We start from the raw sequence: 20,623 nt of genomic DNA on the forward strand, positions 1-20,623 counted from the left end.
GGGGTCTGCCCCTGGTTTTTTTTAAGAGGGGTACAACGACTGCCTCTTTGAAGATTTTAGGGACCACGCCTTAGGACAGTGATGCATTGAGGAAGGTCAGGATCGGAGGGGATAGCATCGAAAAAACATTTTTTAGAATATAAGGAGGGCAACAGTCCCTGGGGGAGCCAGATTTTACCCTGGTCAGAAGGGCTTGTAAGGAATGTGCATCGAGAAGTGGGAAATGATCAAGGGAGCAGGTGCTAGGAGCATATGCAGGGGAGATAGGTTTAGGGTCCATGACAGGGATGATGGCTTTGATGGTGGAGGTTTTATCGAGAAAATATTTATTGAGAGAATTGCACAGGTCATGAGTGACCAGAGGTTTGGGCAGAATTCTCTCTGAATTGGAAAGCTTGTTGGCAATAGCGAAGATGTCCTTGAATTTGTTTTCTGAATGTTCTATTATGCCCGAGAAATAAGAAGCTTTGGCTTGGGTGATGGCTTTCATATAGTCTGCTCGGGCAGCCAGGTAGAGGGTTTTTTCATGAGGATGTTGCACTGGTCAACAACTCTAAAACAACACACGTTGCAATAAACAGGGTATACATCACCACAATAGAAAAGTGTTTTTGCCATGTCAGCAAAACACTGACTCAAATGTATATACTTATGATGGATAAAGAAACAGGAGTAACAACACAGAGGCCCAAAAACTGAAACAACGTCCTTCAGGTTTACTACCTTTGACACAATGGAGTCCGGTGCCTGATTTTTGGCGTATAAAAAATCTACAAACCATCAAATGAAAGCACAGTAACTGAGGGCCAGAAACAAAACATATGCATGTGCCCTGAACAGCACGAGTAATCCCGTCATAATTAAGGCTTTAATGCCAATTCAAGGAGAAAGAAGGTAACATAATAGGTACGCTCTCTCTCTTGATAATGTGCTGAAAGTGTAGTAGTATTTGACTGGGTCTACAGCCGGTATACAATATTAAAAAGTTTTCTTCTCTTGACCTCACATATTTATTCAGAAGTTGTCGAAGTTATTACACCTTATTCGTCTTTTGTATGGAAAATTGGAACTTCTACAACCACAATGCTTTTGGTGTCATATACTCCTCAATTACTACTATGCACACAAGTGAAATTTGGTGTACTTTCCCCTCACGTGGCTGAGTCTCCTGCAGGGAAACGCTTTGCAAAGGTGTGCGCTTGCAGACAAAGTGCTGATCTACATTGTCTGAACTACTTAGTCTGAGAGTAGGAGAGGAGAGAGGGTGACAAGAAAGGGTGTTTTGTTATGTGGGGCTGCTTGTGCGTTAAAAAAGTACCCTGGAGTTTAGAAGAAGTGTAAACAGGAATCTTCATGAACTAAGGGAAGGCGAGTGATAGGAAACGATGCACACTTATGCTTGCGTATTGAAAACCTTGCGCACCACTAGCTTACATCACTTTTGGCTTTGAACGTAATTGACCTATGGGAGCATTGCTGTTTGACCCGAAGACCCATTGTGACCACAAGTCACAACTGAGAGCAACCCTGTTTGTGTGCGGCCTGCGTAATCGGTCGACTGCAGAAGCCAGAGGTATCTCTTCACCTCTTTAGAACTCCTTTTGCTTCAAGGTCGAGAAAAGGCGGTATCTCCCTCAGTATAAGTTTCCTGAGAGACACAGGAAGCTTTCTTCCAGCACGATCGACAGGCCTCAGAGCAGCTCCTGCGGCTGTCACCTGATAGTTTAGAAAGAAATACTTAGGATCAGGGAAAGTTAATGTCTGTGCCGTGCGATCCAGTGTCCCCGGAATACGGTTTCTTCCATGACCTCTTCATCGCCTGTGGAAGCCGCCATTAGCCGAACTCAATCCGCCGCGTTTCAAGGCTATCACGGCGTGACCGCTTCAACCACCTAGAGCTGTTGTTTTATGGGCGCCCGTGACCGTGGGACTCGAGGCGCTCAGCGTGGCACCGCCGTTGGCATTCCGCAGCGCTGTATGAAGTCATACCACGTTGCCCGGGCTTGGCACGCTCAAGTCTTGCTCAAATACAAAAAGCGCTGGTAGCGCGAGGCATGACTGAATTTAATTTTTCCACATCGCGGTTTTACGAGGAGGACACTTCAAGGTGACGCAGTTTATCGGCCTGCTCGGTCCCAGGCTCTTGTGCCCTCGTTTAACAACCCGGGTCAGAGCGAGGCTTGGCCTGCACTGCGGTCTGTACACTAATGCGGTGGGAGAAGAAGGGGCGCGAGGGAGCCCCAAGGCCTTAGCAGTTTATTGCAAGCTAGCATGTAAACCAAGGCATGTATTGTTTTTTTGGAGCGACAGTTGTTGCAGTCTGGTCAGGTTTGGGAAGGGGTGAGAGAATGCAAAAGATGTCACTGAGGCTAGGGCAGATCAAAGGTCATACTTTGTTTCTTTTCATAATCAAGGAACATTTAGATGTTCTTTTTTGTGCGCAAATTGTTAACTGTGGGAAAACGTTCAGTGAAAAAAGTGGCATTTTGTAGATGGAAGGCCCTCACTCATTACCTCCTTGTCTGTCTTTCTGGATGCAGTCCTTATGCAAGAGATACTTTTCATTTCTGGCAGGACGAATTCCCTAGCTGAAACACAAAAGGTTCTCCCAAAATGGCCCCAGTTACCAGCCACATTGGAATTAGGAGATTTGTGTAACTCCGTTTGGTGTCTTCCACCCAGAAATTCCACCTGCTGCTTGCAGCTGCAGTCTCTGTCAGAAATATCGGGAGTGCAATGGAATTCAAGATAAATCAATACCAATCCCTTCAGTAATTCCTTATTTTTAAGAAGACCCCCTATGTTCATTACAAATAACAGCGAAGTTTGCCAATCTCCCCACCCTCCTATCTCCCCCCACCTCCCCAGTTACTGATGACTTGATCTTGGTAAATCCGGAGTGTGGCGTTACTGGCTATAACTCCAGGACTTCATAATGAGGCAATAAAACCAAAGATGTCTTCAATTTTTCTGATTTATTGTTTGTTTTATGTAGTACCAAGATATCGCCTTACTGCCATTTATTTAATAGTCAAGCGTTTTGGCTACCAAGTGTGATTTTACGATGCTAACAGGATCTGGACCTATGAGGACTAACAGCTAAAGCAGGATTTGGATGAAGAAGGTCGAAATATCAGGTCCATCAACTTAAGATCAGGAAACCATAGTCCATATGCCAAGAATGGAACCTCACATGCTATGGTCTGAGTGCCCCATGGGAAGAGCCAGAGATCAGGGCCGACATTAGCACTGGTGGCGCCCTGTGCAACAATGTTTGGTGGCACCCCCCAATGACGACCTGATTCCTTCACTAGCACCTTTTAACAGTGCCCCTCAAGTCTCCAACCACTCTCTTTCAGATTCATTTAGTTTTATAGTGCCACTCATACCGGTGTATGGTGTTAGAGTACTTTACATCACACACACATTGCACTGAGACAATCATATGTGTGTAAATCAATGTAAAGGAAATGTTACATAAGACAGATGACTACAAGGTGTAGGACTCACATGAAATCATACTGGTAGGCTGTATAGTTTATGAGTCCTTTGTCTGGAAAATTACAAATTCAGAGTTTAAAACGTAACACCATTGTTAGGAGTTCTCCTTAATTATGAGAATTGATTTCTACACAAATGAACCCTTTTTCAAGATTAGGATAATGAAAGACTGGGCACAAAAACATATAGCTCTAATAAATATCTTGCGGTTTGCATGCAGTTCTTCGATGACAGTTAATACCTCACTGTTCTATATTAGGATTCTTACTTATAAACTGCTAATAACAAAAGTATTTCTCTGACAAAAGCAGTAACCCACTGACCTATTTACATTATGTGCACTTTGTAATTTGAATAGCACACGTTCTTTACAGCAGGCATATTAACCCTCTGGGCTACCTTAGCATGAGTCAAATTTTCCACTACACAAAACTCCAGTCTCTCCCCAAAAAGAACATTAATCATCGGAGTTATAGTGACATTTTTATTGATGCCTGAAAATTGCTGGAGGCACATACAAACATGGTGCCCCCACCTCAAGTCAGCGCCTGGTGTGGTGGCACCGGTCACACTGCCCTAGAGCGGCCCTGCCAGAGATCCCACCACAGCAATCTTTTGCAATTTACAGTAATGTGCTAATAAAATATATAATTTTGGTGCCAGAAAGAATGCCGAACACCATTAAAGGGAGAATTAATATCCTTGTGAATTTGTATGATGTTTGTAAAAGTGTATATTTTGTCAGTGTCAACATTTACTTGCCCCACTTTATCATTAGTTTTATTCAGTGCTTAAATTTATCTGGGGATTGCCGGCGTGGGGCATTGACACTTCTTTTTGGGGACCGGGTCTTATTTTTCCTTCAAACACACATAGGTCAGAAAGACAGAGGAAGAGAAAGAAGCCTAAATTCCCACAAAGGAAGAAAGCAGGAACCTGCAAGAGTGAGATAAACAGGCAGGTAGAGTCTGGTAGTTAATTAAAGAGGCTCAAGGCACTTTTAAGACTATCAGCCTTGGTACATAGCCCACTGAAACTTTGTGAGCAGAGCTTTGGGCACTGGCACGCTTTCTTTTGTAACTTAAGCACTGGTTTTATTCATACAAAACAATTAAAAAGACGATTGAGGTCATTCATATTAAAGTACAACAACATGACATGAGCAACACAATTACCTACTCAAATGTTTGTTTCTGTCTAAATATAATTTATAAGGATCAGAAAAAGACAAATCAAGATGTTGAAACCATATCAAGAACAAAATTTGAATCTATGGGTTTTTAAAACACTATCAGCTAGATTCATGAAAGGAAATTGCGCTTGCAAAGGGCCAGATTCTGAGAATCTGGCCCTTTGCGAGCGCAATTTTTGTATTTGGGATTCATCATCCCAAATGCAAAAATCGCTATTTGCGAAATCGCATATTTGCGAGGAATTGCATTTAAGGAATCTCTGTTAGAGATTCCTTAAATGCAATTCATTAACCAATTTTAAATTGCGAATTCGCAATATGTGGCCGCTATTTACCACGAAGTCTGACTTCGTGGTAAATAGCGAAAAAATAGAAAAATGCACTTAAGTGCATTTTTCTCTGTTGCATGTTACACACACACACATGTCCTTTGGACATGTGTGTGCGCAACACCTGTGTAAATTTGCATTTCAGGGGTGCTACAGGGTGTCCTTTGGACACCCCTGGCACCCTTGAAACCGCTATCTTATTTGCGATTAGCAAATTGCTAATCGCAAATAAGGAATGTGTAGGAATCGCAATTTATTTTGCGATTCCTACATGAATCCTGTTTTGCAAGTCCTTATAGCGATTCCTTAATAATCGCTATTAAGGACTCGCAAAACGGCTCTTTGATGAATCTAGCTGTATCTTTGCCTACCTTGAAGACAGAAACACCGACACGTGTTTTGCTCTTTTGCAGTTCTTCAAAGAAATCTAGATAATAGAGACCAAAGCTGTGCACCCAGTACCATGCAAACTCCACGCAAGTGTGGAGTGTCACATACATTATGTAAAACAATTAAATGAACTCTGGGATCTTCCCACTTCAGATAATAACCCACCAGTGAGACGTGAAATTGCCTTTCAAATGCCTCATTAGAAATTGCATGGTAATAACTGTTGTGAAACCAGCCTTTTTTGCCACTGATATTCAGTTCCATGTTACCCCTAGCACACTGTTTTACCCAACACAATATCTCACAGATAAGAGATGGGGTAAAAATGAACAGAAAATAAAGGATGTGTGAGAGAAATTTGCGATCATTGCAATGAGTGCAAGGTAAAGTATCTTACGAAAAAAAACATTTTTTTTACTTCACAATTCGAAATGTCTGTATACTGTAAATACAGTTTCCAACGTTTTGTCGTAATGAATTTCTCTCTTTAATTATACATTAGCCAATTTTCCATTACCCTAGTTTAAGATTTTCCATTACGTTGAATAAAAGATGTGTATGTTTAATGCCTGAATTTCAGAGACAAACCTGTTGTTGCTCATGGGCAAGCCCAGCCGTCACACAGGCCTCTATTCGGGCTGCAGCTATGAGAGAGAGTGAAAGCAGCGCGCGCTTTCAGGTGTTTCCTGATCATCTGGCAGCTCTCGTGCCTAATGTTGGCCTCCTGTTAATTATGCGTGATATGGAAAAAGATCAGAAGGCCAGTCAAGCAGCACGCTTTAGGCAAACATTAAGCCAGTCGCAGCTGTTCTGATTGGCTTTCTTCCAAAGAGACCTGTTTCACGGGTCTGAATCAGGAGGGAATGTGCCACAAACATTCTGAGGGGGCTGCTTCGGTTAAACACCCATTCAGTTTGACACACTGAAAATGCCAATGAATAGGCTGGTGTATTTTGGATACATCTGTTCTTAAGCATCTGGATCACAGACCAACAAGTAAGGGAGAGCTAGGCTCCCAGAATTCTGGACAGTAGTTGCTCAAAGGAGTCTAGCTAACAGAGACAGGAACCCGTCAAATAGTGATAGTAAAAAACTCCTCAGACCCTTTCAAACCTTGGTGCCCAAGGTGTGAAGGGGACACCATCTTGTAGATTGGTGTTCCAAAACTCACAACGTAGAGTTGTGTTCCAAAACTCACAACACTAACCCATACTAGCTGAAAACTATGTAATCTGTTATGCAAATGTTTTTTATTTTTTAATTTCAACATATTTTTAATAGATTTTTACACATATAGTCATCAAAGCTTTGTTGTTACAGTGTGCCAGCCCAAGCTGGCTGTGTTTGTTGGTAATGCAGTTAAACAGTATGATTGTTTGGCTGGCCCCCTATCCACTGTCCCGCTAAGAGAATAAGAATGAGTGAAATGGGAAAGGATAGAGAATCAGGGATAGAAAAGAAGAGATAATATACCAGAAATTTACTTACTTCTCGTTAGTGTTCTGATCTTGTGGGTGTGTTGTTTAGGGCCATTTGGTCCCTTTTGCTGGGTCTGCTCACGGGGGTTCGTAGGGGTCCAAGAACTCGTCCAAGGAAGCTCACATTCCCCTGGAGGTTTGTCTCCATGGTGAGCTTCGCAGTGCCGTACTGTCAGTGCCTCTGAGGTACATCACCCAGTTGCGCCAACCCTTGAAATTTGCCTGGGCTGTATCTTTCCATTTGGTGAGTACTATTTTCACTGCCGCTGTCAGTAGATCTAATGGGTCTCTGTTATGTTGTGAGTCTAGCTCTGTTGTCATGAATGCGGTGGTAAGGGTAGAGAAGTCTGTTTTTAACCCCTTCGCTGCGGCGGCTATTCCGCCGCAGCGCTAAAGGGGCGGGGTGGCCGCACGGCGGCCGCATGCTGGTGACGGAGCCGCTCCGTCACCAGCCGCGGTTGAGCTGTGCTGGTGACGGAGCGGTTCCGTCATGACCCGCCCCGCTCATCAGAACGCCTGCGCAGGCGCGAAATCAGCGCCGCGCAGGCGCGGCGGCCGGGCCATGACGGAACCGCTCCGTCATCAGCACAGCTCAACTGTAGCTGATGACGGAGCGGTTCCGTCATCAGCATGGAAGGGGTTAATGTGCACCCTAACGCTTTATTTATGAAGATGAATATTTTCTCCCAGAATTTTTTAACTTTGGGACAGTAGTAGATAAGGTGTGCCAGGTCCCCCTTTTCTTTGTCGCATTTCAAGCACTTGTCATTTTCCCTAAGGCCCAGTGCCGCCAGGCGAGCCGGGGCCCAGTAAGTCTTGTGTAGGAGCCAGAATTTAGTCTGTGCTAATACTGAGGAGATTTTGTGTTGCTAGGGGGAGGCCCAGAGGAGATGGGAGTTCTTTCTCGCTAAGTGTGGTATTGAGTTGTTTTTCCCAGTATGTGGATGCTTTGTCATTCATTTTGGTGGAGCTGGGACGTAGCAGCTTGTAGAGATGTGATTCCTGATGGCCTATTTTGTTGAGATTCGTCATGTATTGAATGATTGATGGCTTGTGCTTTGCTAGTTTAGCTTTTGTCATGGCTGTTCTGATTTTAAGGAAGTTGTACAGTTCTATGTCTGGTAGTTTATGCTTTGATTTTAACATGGTGAAGGTGGAGGGGCTTCCCCCCTCTTCCAACTGCGTTGGGTAAGAGATTCCTAGCCTCTTCCATGCATCTATGGAGAGAGGTTTCCCCCTGTCCTTAACCTTTGTGTTTGCCCAAAGAGATTCCCACATTGAGTTTTTAACGCTGTACTCCATTTTTTGGTCTATTTTAAGCAGGGCATTTTTGGTATTTTTGAGTATTGGGTTGTAAGCATGTATGTGTTTGTTGGCTGTGAGGAGTACTATTGGCTCTAGGTTTTTTAGGATGGCTCTCTCAATTGCAAGCCATACCGGCGTGTACTCCAGGATAGGCAGAAGCCAGTAGGCCCCCTGCTTTGCTAGAAAAGCAGTTTGGAATGTTTTGAAGTCTGCCACATTTAGTCCTGCCAGTTTTTTGTCTAGTCTTAGTTTTTTCAATCTTATTCTTTTTCGTCCCGCCATAAAAATGTATTTATCATCTTATCAATCTTGCGGTGGAAGTCGTCGGTGAATAGAAGAGGGAGCATACCCAACAGATAGTTGATCATCGGGGTGATCATCATCTTGACTGTTTCTATCCTCCCCCACCATGTTAGAAAATTGGGGACCAGGAATCTAGCAGCGTCCTTGTCTTCTCTAACAGTAGCTTTTCATTTTGGTCAAGTTTGGGTTTGAGGTCTTTGCTGAAGTGTACCCATAGGATTTTGATTAATCCCGTTTGCCATGCTAGGCCCGAGTTCGCCAATATCTCCCTAGTGGTGTGGATGTTAAGCGGTTTGCACTCCGACTTATCCTTGTTGAGCTTGTAACCTGAGTATTTTGAGTATGTTCCTATGTTCTCCATGAGAGCCGTGATGGAGGTCCTGGGTCGCTCTGTCACTATGAGGATGTCGTCCGCGTATGCGGCTAGTTTGACTGTGACCTCATTGATGGTGATGCCCCTCACCTACTCATTGGCCCTGACATCCCTGATCAGGGGTTCCACGTCCTGTCAGATCAGGACAACAAAACCAAAATAAAAGAAGCCATAAAAGAATACCTGTGGCATAACGACACACAGAACACTAACCCCAAGATCATATGGGATGCACTCAAGCCAACAGTCAGAGGCGCAATAATAGAAATCAAGGCCAAAATGAACAAAAATGCTAACCAACATCTGAACCAACTGGAAAAATACATCAAAACGTTAGAGGCGATCCACATCACTGACACAAAGAACACTAGCTGCCTAACAGAGCTCACTAAGAAAAAATACGAATACAACAGAATCTTGAGCGAGAAGACCGGGCTATGGCTGAACAAATATAAGGCTATCAACCTCTGCGAGGCTAACAAAGCCGGGAAGCTCCTAGCCTCCTACCTGAAACACAAACAAAGACAGCACACCATCTCATCAATCACCGACTCACAAAACAACACACACAAGACATAAAGAAATCTTAAGAACATTCCAAGAGTTCTATCAAGAACTTTACAAAAAAGACCAATTTTTAGACTTGGACAGACAAGACCTCCCAAAGATAACGCAAGTAGAAGCACAGACACTGGGACGGGAAATAAGCTTGGTAGACTAGAGATGGCAGTCAAGTCTCTCAAAGACAACAAAGTACTGGGCCCAGATGGGTAACCGGCCACATTCTACAAAACATTCCTAACGCATCTGCAACCAACCATGAAAAAAGTATTTAACCACTGTGCGGGAGAGGGAATGGAGTCCTAATCCATGTCAGAGGCAAACATAATAGTTATCCCGAAGGAAGGCAAAGACACTCAACTGCCCCAAAATTACAGGCCCATATCGCTAATCAATGTAGACTGCAAAGTATATTCCAAAATCTTGGCCTCAAGACTGAACACTGTACTCCCAAAATTAATAAGCAACTCGCAGGTAGGGTTTCTAAAGACCCACATGTCACATGATAACACCAGGCTCCTATGCCACATACTGGAATGAGCCTTCAAAATAGACGAACCAGCAGTGACTATTACACTAGATGCTGAGAAAGCGTTTGACAGGGTATTGTGGGACTTCCTGTAACAATGCATGCGGATAAACAATTTCGGGAATCATACCCACGGAAAGTAATGGCACTGTATGGAGACCCCAGAGCTCGAATAGGAGTTAATGGGGCGGTCTCCAACCCCTTCACCCTACAATGCGGTACAAGGCAAGGGTGTCCCTTGTCCCCCTCGTTATTATCCAAATGATCTATATATTACTTTTGATTTTCCTTTTTATCGTTGCCTTTTTTGTTTTGTTATGCTTTCTGTGTTTGTTGTTAGGTATATGCTCCCACATTTATCCCTACAAAACAATATTTCACATGTTGCACATACTGTATTTAACTCAGTCTCACTAGATACAGGAGCATCAACGACCAGTATCTTTCTGTGGCTTTTATTTACGTTCTTTAAAAAAAAGAAAGATATACCTCGTTTGGTAATATATCGCAATACATTTCTGAAGAACAATATTAATATCAATGGCCCTTAAACTGTTCATTTATATTTTTGTAATTGAAAAAAAAAAATTATTAGTCTATTCCAATCACGCAATCTAAACGTGCCTAAAATCTCCAGGATATTGAATTTCATTTCTGTTTGTAAATTAGTTTGCATACATAAAATTGTGCCTACGTAATTGGTCGAGAGTTACTAATCTCAGACCGAACAACGTGCAATCACGCTCATTTCTCCAAAGTACTTGCAAGGGGCCCTATTACACATAGGGTGCACTTTGTTAGGTTAAAACCTTAAAGTCCTTAAATTAACCGGAACTCATCCCACTGGCAGCCATGGCACAGAACAGACAGGCTTAACTTAGGCAATGCATACATTATTCATGCAGTACTAAAACAGCAGTAAATCCAAAATGTCAAACAATAAACATCCCAAACAGGATCAGAAAACAGAGTACAATTTAACAAACAAAATCAATGCAGACATGACCAAAATTCAATAAGGGGAACTGGAGATATGAATTTGTAAAATTTTAAGTAGGATTAGCACCAAAAAAAGGGCTAGGCACCAATGATAACCTGTGGTTGTAGTAGACAGGGACCTAGGCGCAATTCCAGGCTTACCGTGATGGAAAGTGGGTCAAACACACCAACAAGGGTTGTCCCAGTCAAAGGTTTTACCTTCTGACTTTTTAATTTCCAAACAATAACAGGAGTAAACTTCTAAAGTCCTCCAGGACTTAAGGAGAAAGGCCAACAGCTGGTTCCAGTCCCGGTCCAGTTGCCACTGGTCAAAAGGGTACTTCCAGGAAGAGGCCTCATAAAGCCTGTTGCCTCCTGTAGTCCCACAGAAGGTCGGCCAACTGACCCTTGGAGTTCAAGTCTTTGTTCTGGGTAGCAGGAAACAGGCCCAGTTCTTCAAGCCTCTTCTCAGGCCACAGACAACAGGCCCAGTCCTCTTCTAATCTTCTAATCTTCCACAGATCTTGAGGGTTCCTGAAGGTGCCACATTTATGACTGGAACTGGCAAGGGAAGTGAGCTGAATCGGAGCATGCCATAACCAATACGGTTAAAGTGCCTTGGGCCAATCCATACCCAGTTTTCAGTCATTTCTGTTTGCCTTACCATAAACAGGCCAAAAATGCATGTGTCAAGGCATTTTCAGGATGGTGAAAGCCTTTGGCCACAATGAACTTGGGCTCTGAGTGCTGGAGGCACCTGTGGGAAGTGTTCAATGGTAATACTAATGTCTTCCTATATCTAACACTAAAATCCAGTTTGAGGTAGGCACTGTACCCACAACAAACCCAGAGACAGAAGTCTGGTAAGATACAGCAGTGTCCCCCAGCAACTAGACAATGGATACTCAACAAGTGTCTTGGCATCCTGTTCTCTCCCTTTCAAGTGTGCACCAAGTGTTAGATGTGGCTGAACAGAATTTACAAGCAGGACTTGACCCTGTTATGTCAAAAACAATGCCTAAAGCCCCACCCTTCATATTCTGTGGGGTTCAGAGGACTAATCTCTGCCATTCCAGGTTAGCCTATTGTTTGTTCCCCGGAGGCATTTCACACCTTCTTCACACCTATTCAAGACTGAGCAAAGGCTGAGAGCTGACAGAGACTTATACTAATTAGCATTCTGACAATTCAGGCAGATAAAGGGCAACTTTCTAAAAGTTGATTTTATTACTATTTATTAAAAATCCAACTTCTGCATTGAATGTGATTTTTATAACCTATTACAAATAGTTATTTAATTTTTTTAATAGCTGGTCCCATTCCTGCGATACAGCATTAGTATTGTAATATGTACTCAGGTTTTCTACATAGGACAATTTGGGCTGGCACTGTGAAAAGGGTTTTTGGGGCACTGCCATTGTACACACATCGTAATATCAATTGTATACATGTCCCACTTTTAAATACCATGCACCCTACCTTGTGGGCTACAAGGCTTACATAGTAGGAACTTACTAATATTCGAAAGGGAGTTTTTTGCCTGTCAAAAATGTTTTACTTTGACAGGTCAGAGTGCAAAGTTTTGCACAGTTACATTGAGGTTACATTCGTAGGCTTGAAGCAATGTTTGCACTGCCTCTCCAGTGGATGGCACAATCGGTGCTGCAGCAGACTAGTGACATTTAACTTCCAGGCCCTGGATACATTTTTAACATATTCCAGGGGCTGGTCAGCGTGCTAAATATACCATTATCTGTATGCCTATTCAATGATGTTTAAAGGGGGAACACAAGCATTGAATATTGGTTAGCAGTGGTAAAGTTCTAAAATTGGGCAAAAATAAAGGGGCCAGCAAAAGGCAAAAAATCCAGGTTAACCCACAGAAAAGGCAGATTTTCTACAATTTTGTAAACCATGCAGGTATGTGATTACAATGTGATGTTTATCAAGACATACTATCTCAAAGGAATTGGTTGCTCACTGTGTTTTTTTCCAGTTTATTTCATTTCAAAACAAAAGAAATACAATTCTCAGTATCGTGTTTCTATCTGTTTCAGGCTCCTGATACGTAGAGACCATTTACTGGAAGGCACCTTTAATCAGGTGATGGCTTATTCACGCAAGGAGCTCCAAAGGAACAAGCTCTATGTGACGTTTGTTGGAGAGGAAGGGTAGGGAGCTGTCTAATACATAATAGAACTGCACATCCAGTTCATGTCAGAAAAATGCTGTGTGGGAACTTTTGTTGATATTAAATAAATGTTGTTTAATATAAGGCATGTGTATGTTAAATTGCTACTTAAACAATTTGATTTTTTGAGGGCTCCAACCTATATTGCCTTTCAAGTGTGGAATGATATAGTCTTACATCCCAAACAGCCAGCACCAACCTATTTGGAAACAAAAGTAACTGTGCAGCAGAGCATCTTCAGACTAAGGACCTCATCTTTAAGTCAGTGGGCTGGCCACCAGTGGTCGGTGGGCCCACCACTATTTCTGGAGCCCTCCCACCATGAGTAGAGCTTGCCACTATATGAATGTAAAAAATGGAGTTCTTCCCAATGCCATACAGCTGGTGGATGGAGTTTTGGTATTAGAAAGACAGTGGTCCTTTCACCTTTAATGGAGAAGGGACGCCGCAGACGTAGACGCATGTGTTATCTGTCAAGTTTTGGTAGAAGCCCCATTGCCACCGCCTCTAAATGACCCCCCTAAGATTCTTGAAAATAAGCACATTTACCCACATAATTCTATTGAACCTAGTGATTCAATATGTTAAGTAGCATTTTCTTTACAAAATTCAAAGACAAAAATCAATGGAAAATACATGTGATCTTTTTGACATATATAGTGTGAACAAATGTGTAGAGCACTGTACAATTATCCAATAACTGGTAGGCATAAATATGCACCAAATTATCATCTCAGTATGTACGTTGTATTGAATATTTTTTGTGTCAGTGGTCATGAGTATAAAACAACCTATTTCGCAAACACTGAGATTACATGTAACAATGGGTATCCATGCATACTAAATCAGTGAAAATGTTCTATCAAGTACAACCTGGTCCAGAAACATACTGACATAGAATTGCCTGTGTGTTTTTTACTTTTCTTTGCAGCCTGGACTACAGTGGTCCATCCCGGGAGTTTTTCTTTCTTCTTTCTCAGGAGCTCTTCAATCCCTACTATGGTCTCTTTGAATACTCTGCCAATGACACCTACACTGTACAAATCAGCCCCATGTCAGCCTTTGTAGAAAATCACCTTGAATGGTAAGACACGTACACTGCTAACATTGATGTGGAAAACAGGATGCTTCTGAGTGTGTGTGTCTGTGTTTTGTGGCTGCACAATATCCAGTGGAAATATAAACCCTAATTCACAAATCTTTTTCAAATCTTATCTTACGCATGCAAACCTTACTTGTTTATTACAAGGCGTAAGTAATGGCAGAGGTATTCCATTGACAAGTATGTGGTGCATTTTGTCATGCTTATTCTATGTTGATGTTGTTCAGAACTTGGATTAGACTATTGTACTTTCCCAAGGACAGTGTCAAAGCAGTGGTAAGGTACAGCCAGATAAAGTGAGGTGAAACCCCTCTTATGCTTATTTAAGAGGACATTGACAAATAGTTTACATTGAATCTAACTTATACTTGAAAATTAAGTGAAAGTGCAGAAATTGTGGCAAAGCGTTCCGATTTGTGCGCACATTACAAGGTGAACGTTTAAATGGGTAACATTTAATTCAAACATAGCCAACATTTATGTGAAAAAAATATATCACAAGAAAAAATTGTGGTACGAATATTCAGAAGAAGAACGCAATAAGCCACTGCATGTCATGTGGTATGATTACTCAGTGAAAATAGGTGTCAATTCAACTAATGCCTGGGGTAGCAGTAGGGACAATGCAGACCCTTTGACCTTAAATACATCACAGGAAGTGATATCATTTGGCCCTGACTGTAAACTTTTTTTTTTTTTCAGGAAGGCATGTCACATTACCCTAAGATCACAACAATAGAGTATTTGCTAGGGATAGTATACCAACATAACCCGAAGTTGCGCTATGAGCTGCTTTACAACATTTTGTATAAAGTGGCATACCATGGGTGATACATGAGAGTCCCCATGCAGCTACCTACGGATTTTAATGCAAATCCATATCTGCAAACATTGGTAGACAGTAATTTGTGGCAAAATGTTACTTCTCCTTGGGGCAGACGTTATGAAGAGAATGTTCTTTAAATTCTCCTAATTTTTCTTAACTTTGCGTGTGTCCTACGTAGTACAGCCCACATACAAAGTGTGAAAAGCCTTAAAGCATAATTTTTATACTGAAAAGGACCCCTTCCAGTATAAAACCTATGCTTCAAAGAGCACACACACCCTTGCGCCATGGCCAAAGGGTGTGTGCGTTGGTGCATGGCTGCCTAAAGAGCAACAGCATACTAGGAGAGAAAAAAGGCACCCTATCATATTAGTTATGTGTGAGGAATTGGCTTAATGGTTGACTGGGGTGTGAGCCCAGGTCAAGCAGCAAATACAATCCTTGTCAGGATAAGACACAGATAAACCCCAAACTAACTCGTGCTCAACCCTCTAGTAGCTTGGCACAGAGCAGTCAGGCCTAACTTAGAGTCAATGTGTAAAGTATTTGTGCAAACCAGAGGGTTGATGCATTGCATTTGCCTTCCTCTGAGGGCGCTCAATGCCTGAGGTGTGAAAACATGGGCTGGTGGGGATCATGCTGAATTTTGGTGCAAGAGGCGTGGTCTTGGGCAAACTGGCCCGTCCGCAGTCACAAAGCACCCAAAAACTTGATTTAGTGGCCTGCGAGCCACACCAGGCTTCCAGGACCAGAGGGACACCACTTGGGGGTCAGGAACATGCTGCAGCTGTGTCCAGGAGCTGTTAAGGAGACTATTATGTCCCTGAGACTCAGGTCAGGAGGCCAGCAGACTAGCCCTTTGTGCAAATCTGGGGTCCTAGGTTCAAGATGAAATTAAAGGTCCAGTTCTTCTTCCCAGGCAAGAGAGCAGCAGGTAGCAGGTCAGTACAGCAGGGCAGAAGTTTCTTCAGTACAGCAGTCCATCAGAGTGGAGTCCTTGTAGTAGCACCGCAGTCCTTCTTTCTGGCAGAGTACCCATAGGTCCAGAAGTGTATGAAGTGGTGGTGTCTGAGGTCCTGTATTTATTCACACTTGTGAGGAGAAGCTTCTAGAGGCATACCTTTGAAGTGTACAGATGTCATTCCTTCCTGGTCCTGACTCCAGACTAACTATAGGGGGTATGCAGTTTTTGTGTGAAGATAGGACACAGCCTATTCCAGTTTATGTCAGGCGTTGGCAAGCTCCTCCCTCCCACCCTCTCAGTGATGGCCCATCCTGTCACCACAAAGCTCCCCATTTCATGTGACTATCAAGGGTGATTTCATTAAGCCCAACTGTCCGTTACACCCAGTCATGTAACCAAGCGACAAGCTGCAGGCACTAAATTACTAAGGTAAGGAAATGCCAACTTTCTAAAAGTGCAATTTTCAGAATTGCAATTTAAAATACGACCTCACTGTTAGATAGGATTTCAAACTGTGATTCTGTAGACACCAAACATGAAGGGGTTACCTGTTCCCACTTGTAAACTACACTTATAAAATATAATAAAGTAATTGCAATGTTATTTTATGGGAGAGGAAGGCTTTGTGATAGTGAAAAATGAATGTAAGAGTTTTTTTTCATTAACAGCACATGTAACATTTAAAAGTAATCATACTTTTTAAATAGATTGCACTCTGCCCTCTGGGATGACCAGTGACTACCCTAGGGGTGACTTATATGTATTAAAAAGGAAGCTTTGGGTCTGGCAAAATGGTTATTTTGCCTAGTAGAATTGACAGTTAAATTGCACATACAAGCTGCAGTGGCAGGCCTAAGACATGTTTAAAGGTCTTCTTAAGTGGGTGGCACAAGTAGTGATGCTGACACGCTTAGAATTTATTTTACATACCTTGGGTACATGTAGTTCTACTTTCCAAGGGACTTATAAGTAAATTTAATAGGCCAATTAGGTATAAGCCAATGTTATGATGTTTTAAGAAGGGAGCATGAGCACTTTAGCACTGGTTATCAGTGGTAATGTGCACAGTGTCCTAAGGCCAACAAAAACAAATTCAGAAAAATGTTGAGGGCAAAGGCAAAACTTTTGGGGAGGGCCCTGCAGAAAGGGACAAGTCCAACAAAATATATGCACTTTTTTTCCTCTCCATTTAATGCAAACCAGTGCAGCAACTTTGTTGCAGAATTGCCTTGCGTAAAAGAATAGAAAATCTTGGCCAACAATCTCACTCACTACCTGTAACTTGACTCTCACTCACACGCAAATGCTTACACATAGACATGACTTGCTCACACACATGTTTGCTCTCACTGAAATACACTCTCACATGCAAGCATACAGCATACATTTAAAACTATTTCTACTTACCACAACTGCCATCAAAGGTCCTAAGTGTGCTCTGTTTTTTTATTACACTAATAGTGAGTAATAAAATAATATTCACTACTAGTGGCAGAAAATAATGAATATAGAGCCACCCCTGTGTTCCTGACTCTGATTTTGCCACCTCTGAGGCAGGTGGGTGCAAAGGCAGTGCCAGGGGTCACAGCTGCGACCCCGGGCAAACCTTAAATGGCATCAATGTGAACATAGAGCCTGTGTCAGGTTCATTTTCTACTAACAAGTGTTTACTATCTTTGGAGGCGACGGGAAATAAAAGTGTAGCCACTCTGAAAGCTGTATAGAGGTCTAAAAAAGGAGAAACTGGTATTTTGGCTTGTATTCGCTCTTGTGGCTTATTGGACACGTAACACCCTGCTCGCTGTAGAAACAGCATTCCAGACCAAGAACCTGTTTATTAACTGTTTAATGGAGGCATGTGCAAATATTGCCATGGGATCAAGAGGTGTAAACGAATGAATGTAAAATATTTCTCATGTATGGAAAGCACAACCCCGACACGTTCCGCCTCCTAGGAGCTTACAGCAAACACCTCCCTTCAACTCTGGAGTATGCATGTTCTGTGAGTCCTACTGTACTTGTGTATAAGACTGTGAGACAAGCACAATACAGAAGCTATGTAAAAGTATACAGGACATGTCAAAAGTGTACATCTTTGATATAGAACTTTGGATATGTGTTACAGTTGGTTCCCACCCATTCAGAACGCCCAGATTTTTTGCTTTTTGGATCACCCGGATTTGGATTTTTTAATTTGGGTGAGTCTCACTACATGTCTCACCCACGGTAATCACATAGCAAATGAACTGTGCGTGTTTACCACCAAATCCACCTTTTAAGGTAATATCACTGCACTACAAGTGAAAAGGGCACTTGGCTAGTTACACATGAACATGTGTACACATGCATAATGTTGTGCGCAGTGGGAACTCTGCAGGATTAGATATTGACCTGGGGTAGGCCTTATATTGTTAATGTACATTAATAGGGGAAGTCAGTATTGTTAATGTACATTAATAGGGGAAGTCAGTGTGATTTATTGTTTTGCCTGTAGTGACACTTTATTATAAACATAGGGAAAAAACTGCCTTAGAGTGTAGTTTTGCTTCCCTTTGACCTACCGAAACCATTGACGTATCAAATTGGGGTGTAACCTGTATAGGAAAATCAAATCTGCAAGTTCTGCAAAGATATCTGTACATCTTATGGCTCATTCAGAATTGTAACATTTCTCTGGTTCAGCACAGGATCGAAGCCCTGGCCTTTGGTCACCTTGCTGTGCCTGGTTAATTATATTTCTCTCCAGGAGCAGGAATAAATGTTACCCCACACTAAGGGAGTAAATAAGAGTGCTTCACCGAGCTCCTGATGAGGAGTGCGTAGGGCTGAATGATTTGCATCAATCAATCAGCTGTCACACTCTACCAGGGATGGACCTGTACAAGCTCACTGAACGAAGGAGGAAGTCCAGACTTCTGGAGTCAACACAGGATGGGGCTTCCCTTTGAAATCTTGTTGAGAAAAGCCCAGGCAGTGATGTCAGGAAGGGGTGGAGCTGAGGCCCCTCAGAGATGTGATTAGTGACTCCTGGATGATACCATTTTGAACTGCCCAGGATTTTGAACTGTGCAGGATCTTTGGGACAGAGGTTGAGAGGTGGCTTGGCAGCCTGGAATTGGCCAAGGGTGCCTGACTTCTAGAACCTTCCACTCCCCATTAAAAACTCTTGCACAAGGGGGAGACTATATCTTGCCTGGTGATTTCTCTGCACTATGCTCCTAAACTCTGGGTCTGCCACAGAGAACTGGAAGGTGGAACCCCTGATGCCCAAAAAAGACTAAGACCCAGTTAACCCCAGTACCAGTGGGCCTCCCCAAATGCAGGTGAAGCGTGTCCTGTACCCCTTTAGAAAATCAATTGGGGAAAAGCCCTGAACTTCTGCACCCAAAGACAGAGACAAGGAGGAAGGCTGACACAGGATACCAGGAGAACCAGCTCTCTAGAGATTACACCACTTTTGAGGTGAGGAGGTCTACTGCAACATCCCCTGGTGGCTAGAGCTTGCCACCAAGAGCATAATTAGTCCAAGATCATCAAAATTGGTCCAGTGGGGTCCGAGTTATGGCATTTCAAATATTGGCGACATTTGACCTGTTTACCAGCTGCGAAACCCCCTGCATGGGCTAGAGTCCAGAGGTTGAGGAAGTATTTCTTATTTTTAATTTCTAGGGAGGGGGCATGCATGGGGCCTCTACTCTACAGCAAGGTCAAGCAATATGGTATTCAATGTTTTACATTCATGGTTAGGCACTGCTACTGGAAGTAGAACATGCAGGGTAATAAAAGCATTTTGGAGAGGGCAACTCTGTCCACAATGGTAGTTCATTCAAAAATGGTACAGATGGTTTTGTCTGTAGTGAGAATCGTATCCAGGTTTCCTTCTATGATGTGTGCTTCTTTGTGATAAACGTAGAACCCAAATATTTAAATGCCCTCTCAGACCACTGCAGTGAGATTATGGACAGCTGGTCAGGTCTCTCCCCACTTTGCAGTGGGAATATGTTGGAATTCAATCAGGCGATCTGCAAAACAACACTTTCTTAACACTGGGGCCCTCCAAGGTGTCAGGGGAGAGCAGCCTAGGCCCGCTGCTAATGTTCATGTAAAATGTGTACCAGAAGCTTGTAGATCATCTCTCCTTGCAGGTGTGGCCACACAAGCTCACTCACCTACATCCAATGACGTCCACTGCAGGCCACATGTTCCTCCCTCCTCCTACTAACGCCTCTCGCAGGCTAAACCATCTCTTAAATTTCGGTCTATTAAGTGTTGGTTGTAAGAGAGTTGAGGTAGGACTGGTCTACTCCATTTCCTTACCCAAACACCAACTGACAGGGGATGAGATGGAGAGCCTGAGCAGCTGGCCTCATATAAACAAGATTTAAGTTGCACTGGTGCCTCCTTCCATGAGCATTGCCTCCTTTGCCTCATCCTCATCCTCATTGCTGGGTCCACAGCCCATACGGGTCTGTATCACTGCAGCGGCCAAGGTTTTCCTTATTGGGGATACTGTGCCCGTGGCATTTCCTCCGCCACAGGTTCTAATCCACTGCAGAAACACTTCCATGAGACACTGCAATCTCTGGTGGTTGATTGAGTGC

At 42.9% G+C, this 20,623-nt stretch overlaps 1 protein-coding gene across 1 annotated transcript in view; it reads left to right on the forward strand.

Annotated features, from left to right (window-relative positions):
• The window catches only part of HECW1 (HECT, C2 and WW domain containing E3 ubiquitin protein ligase 1), a 974,913-nt gene that overhangs the window by 876,696 nt on the left and 77,594 nt on the right, over positions 1–20,623 (forward strand). Inside the window, exons 23-24 of the mRNA XM_086964874.1 lie at positions 12,997–13,110; positions 14,062–14,214. Coding sequence (XP_086821000.1) covers positions 12,997–13,110; positions 14,062–14,214 — 267 coding nt within the window. The remainder of the gene's footprint in view (positions 1–12,996; positions 13,111–14,061; positions 14,215–20,623) is intronic.

Source organism: Lissotriton vulgaris, chromosome 4_1 (assembly GCF_964263255.1).
Source record: "Lissotriton vulgaris chromosome 4_1, aLisVul1.2, whole genome shotgun sequence".
In the NCBI taxonomy this organism is placed as follows: domain Eukaryota; kingdom Metazoa; phylum Chordata; class Amphibia; order Caudata; family Salamandridae; genus Lissotriton; species Lissotriton vulgaris.